The sequence below is a fragment of the Eimeria acervulina genome, genomic scaffold (assembly GCF_000499425.1).
Source record: "Eimeria acervulina Houghton genomic scaffold, Eah_scaff2248, whole genome shotgun sequence".
NCBI lineage: Eukaryota > Apicomplexa > Conoidasida > Eucoccidiorida > Eimeriidae > Eimeria > Eimeria acervulina.
This window is the reverse complement of record NW_013548525.1, coordinates 1-2,914: the sequence shown is the minus strand read 5'-3', so window position 1 is coordinate 2,914 and position 2,914 is coordinate 1. Positions and strand designations below refer to the sequence as shown.

The 2,914-nt window shown below is 60.6% G+C and overlaps 1 protein-coding gene across 1 annotated transcript; it reads left to right on the top strand.

The window, feature by feature from the left end:
- EAH_00065670 (hypothetical protein) lies at positions 1–2,913 on the top strand (the record flags this gene model as incomplete). The annotated part of the gene is made up of 1 exon (XM_013392811.1): positions 1–2,913. A coding segment is annotated over one exon (2,913 nt), but the record flags the coding sequence as incomplete, so codon positions are not given.
- Position 2,914: the final 1 nt, after the last annotated feature.

Sequence of the window (2,914 nt, the reverse complement as noted above, 5' to 3'; positions counted from 1 at the left end):
AGCAGCAGCAGCAGCAGCAGCAGCCGCAGCAGCAGCAGCAGCAGCAGCCGCAGCAGCCTGTTTCTGCTGTGCTTCCCAGCTGTGCTGCTGCTGCGATACCTTCGCCTGCCGAGACAACAGCGGAAGCAGCTGCAGCAGCCCCTGCTGCAGCTGCAGCGGCTGCTGCAGCGGATGTCGAAGCGCGTCGCACCCATGCTGCCGCGCATGCAACAGCAGGAGCAGCAGCAACAACAGCAGGGAGCCTCAGCAGCTCTTCTGTGGCCCCACAGCAGCAGCTGCAGCAGCAGGGGGAAGCTAATGGGCTCCTTAAATGCTTCTCCTCTCCTGCAGCAGCAGCAGAAGTCGTGCTGCGGCCCCCACCGACTTCGCTGCAGCTGCTGCGAGCGCAGCTGCCGCCAGAATCAGCAGCAGCTGCTGCAACAACTGCAGCAGCAGCAGCAGCGCCAAGGAAAATACGCAGTGACGTGTTCGCTGCGGGCTGGGGCAGCAGCAGCAGCAACAGCAACAGCAGCAGCATGAGCCTCCCAGGACGCCTGAGGCCCTCTCAGCAGCAGCCGGTAGCAGCTGCAGCAGGTGGTGCTGCGCTGCTGCAGCAGCAAACACAACCGTTTCCCAGCAGCGAGGCAGTGGCCCACAGCGCGAGGCTGCAGCAGGCGCTGCAGCAGCTTCAGCAGCAGCAGCAGCAGCAGCAGCAGCATGCAGCTACGAAGCCGATCTCTGTATGGCACAGCCCCACACATCCGCAGCAGCCGTCTGTACAGGCAGCTCTGCAGCTGCTGCGGCAGCAGGCCTCTGATGAAGCAGCAGCAGCAGCAGCAGCGGCAGCGGGTGGGGCCTCAAGAAGAGCATTTGATAGGAGAGCTGCTCAGCAGCAGCAGCAGCAGCAGCAGCAAGAAAGAATAGAAGCAGTTGCGCGAGCTATGCGCCAATACGAGGCTGTGGGGTGGCCGTCTCCCTTCGCTGCGGGCAGCAGCAACACCGATGCAGCAGCAGCAGCAGCAGCAGCAGGAGCAACAGAAGCAGAAGGAGGTGCAGAGCTACAGCAGCAAAGCGCTGCTGCTGTGCTGCAGTCAGCACTGGGTGCCCTTGAGGAGAGTTTGCTGCAGGGGGGCCCCCCTTCGACTTTAGGCGCGCCTCGTTCTGCTGCTGCACCTGCTGCTGCAGCAGCAGCAACAGCAGCAACAGCAGCAGCAGCAGCAGGCAGAGGCAGCAAGGAGCTCGGAGAAGAGCTGCTGAGCCACTTGTCGTGGATACGCTGGGCCTTAAAGAAGGCGCAGCTTAACGTGGGGACTTCGCTGCTGCCGCTGCTGCAGCAGCTGCAGCAGCAGCAGCAGCAGGTAACAAAGCAGCTGTGGGGCCCCACAGCAGCAGCCTCTTCATCTGCTGCCCCTCAAATCAAATTCATCCCTCGATCAATTAGCACCCCCTGTCTCTTCGCTCTCAGGGAGTGGGTAGAGCAGCAGCAGCAGCTTGCTGCTGCTGCTGCTGCTGCTGCTGGCGAGATGCCGCAGCAGCACCAGCAGCACGATCCACAACAGCAAGAGCAGCAGCAGCAGCGGCAGCAGCAGCAAGCGGCTGCTGCGCTCGCTGAGTTGCTGCAGCGAGCAGCAGAAGAGACATTAGAGAAGGAGGGTCTCCACCTACCTCGGCTTCAAACCCTCACGGCTTTACTCTTAGATGATGCTGCTGTGCTGCGCTCGCAGCAGCAGCAGCTGCAGCAGCAGCAGCAGCTGCAGCAGCAGCAGCAGCTGCAGCAGCAGCAGCAGTTGCAGCAACTGCAGCAGAAGATGCCACAGGCAGCAACAAAGGAGAGCGAGGCAGCGAAAGCGCACGTCGGAGAAGAAGCAACAGCAGCAGAACAAGCAGCAGTAGCAGCAGCACAAGCATCAGCAGCAGCAGCGGGTGATGCAGATGCTTATCTTGCCTCTCTCAGCAGCCACGCTGCAGCCCGACGGCGGCAGCAGCTGCTGGATGTCGCACAGCAGCAGCAGCAGGAGCAGCAGCAGGATCAGCAAGGGTTTGTGTCCTCAGCAGCCGCAGCAACAGCAGCAGCAGCAGCAGCTGCTGCTGCTGCTTCTAAGCATTTGACTGACTTGGGTTCTTCTCTACCTCGGCTTCAAACCCTCACGGCTTTACTCTTAGATGATGCTGCTGTGCTGCGCTCGCAGCTGCAGCAGCTGCAGCAGCAGCAGCAGTTGCCGCAGCAGCAGCAGTTGCAGCAACTGCAGCAGAAGAAGATGCCACAGGCAGCAACAAAGGAGAGCGAGGCAGCGAAAGCGCACGTCGGAGAAGAAGCAACAGCAGCAGAACAAGCAGCAGTAGCAGCAGCACAAGCATCAGCAGCAGCAGCGGGTGATGCAGATGCTTATCTTGCCTCTCTCAGCAGCCACGCTGCAGCCCGACGGCGGCAGCAGCTGCTGGACGTCGCACAGCAGCAGGAGCAGGAGCAGCAGCAGGATCAGCAAGGGTTTGTGTCCACAGCAGCCGCAGCAACAGCAGCAGCAGCAGCAGCTGCTGCTGCTGCTTCTAAGCATTTGATTGACTTGGGTTCTTCCGCCAAGATTGCTGGGCTGCGAAGGCGCGACAAGGGTTTTGCTGCTGCAGCAGCAGCAGCAGCAAGATCTGCTGCTGCAGCAGATGTGTTAGCAGCAGGCAACATAACAGTGTTATCGCTAGCTCAGCATCTGCAGCAGCCACCAGAGAAAGTGCTGCTGCTGTCTGAGAGCCTCTTGGGGGCCCCCGGGGGGCCCCCCGTTACACTCCAGTCGAAGATAAATGAAGAGGAAGCAGAGTTTATTAGTGATGAATTAAACTGTCTTCATAAGCTCAAACTCAGCAGCAGAACAAGCCCCCAGCAGCAGCAGCAGCAGCAGCAGCAGCAGCAGCAGAGGAGGGCCCCACCTGTTATTACGGT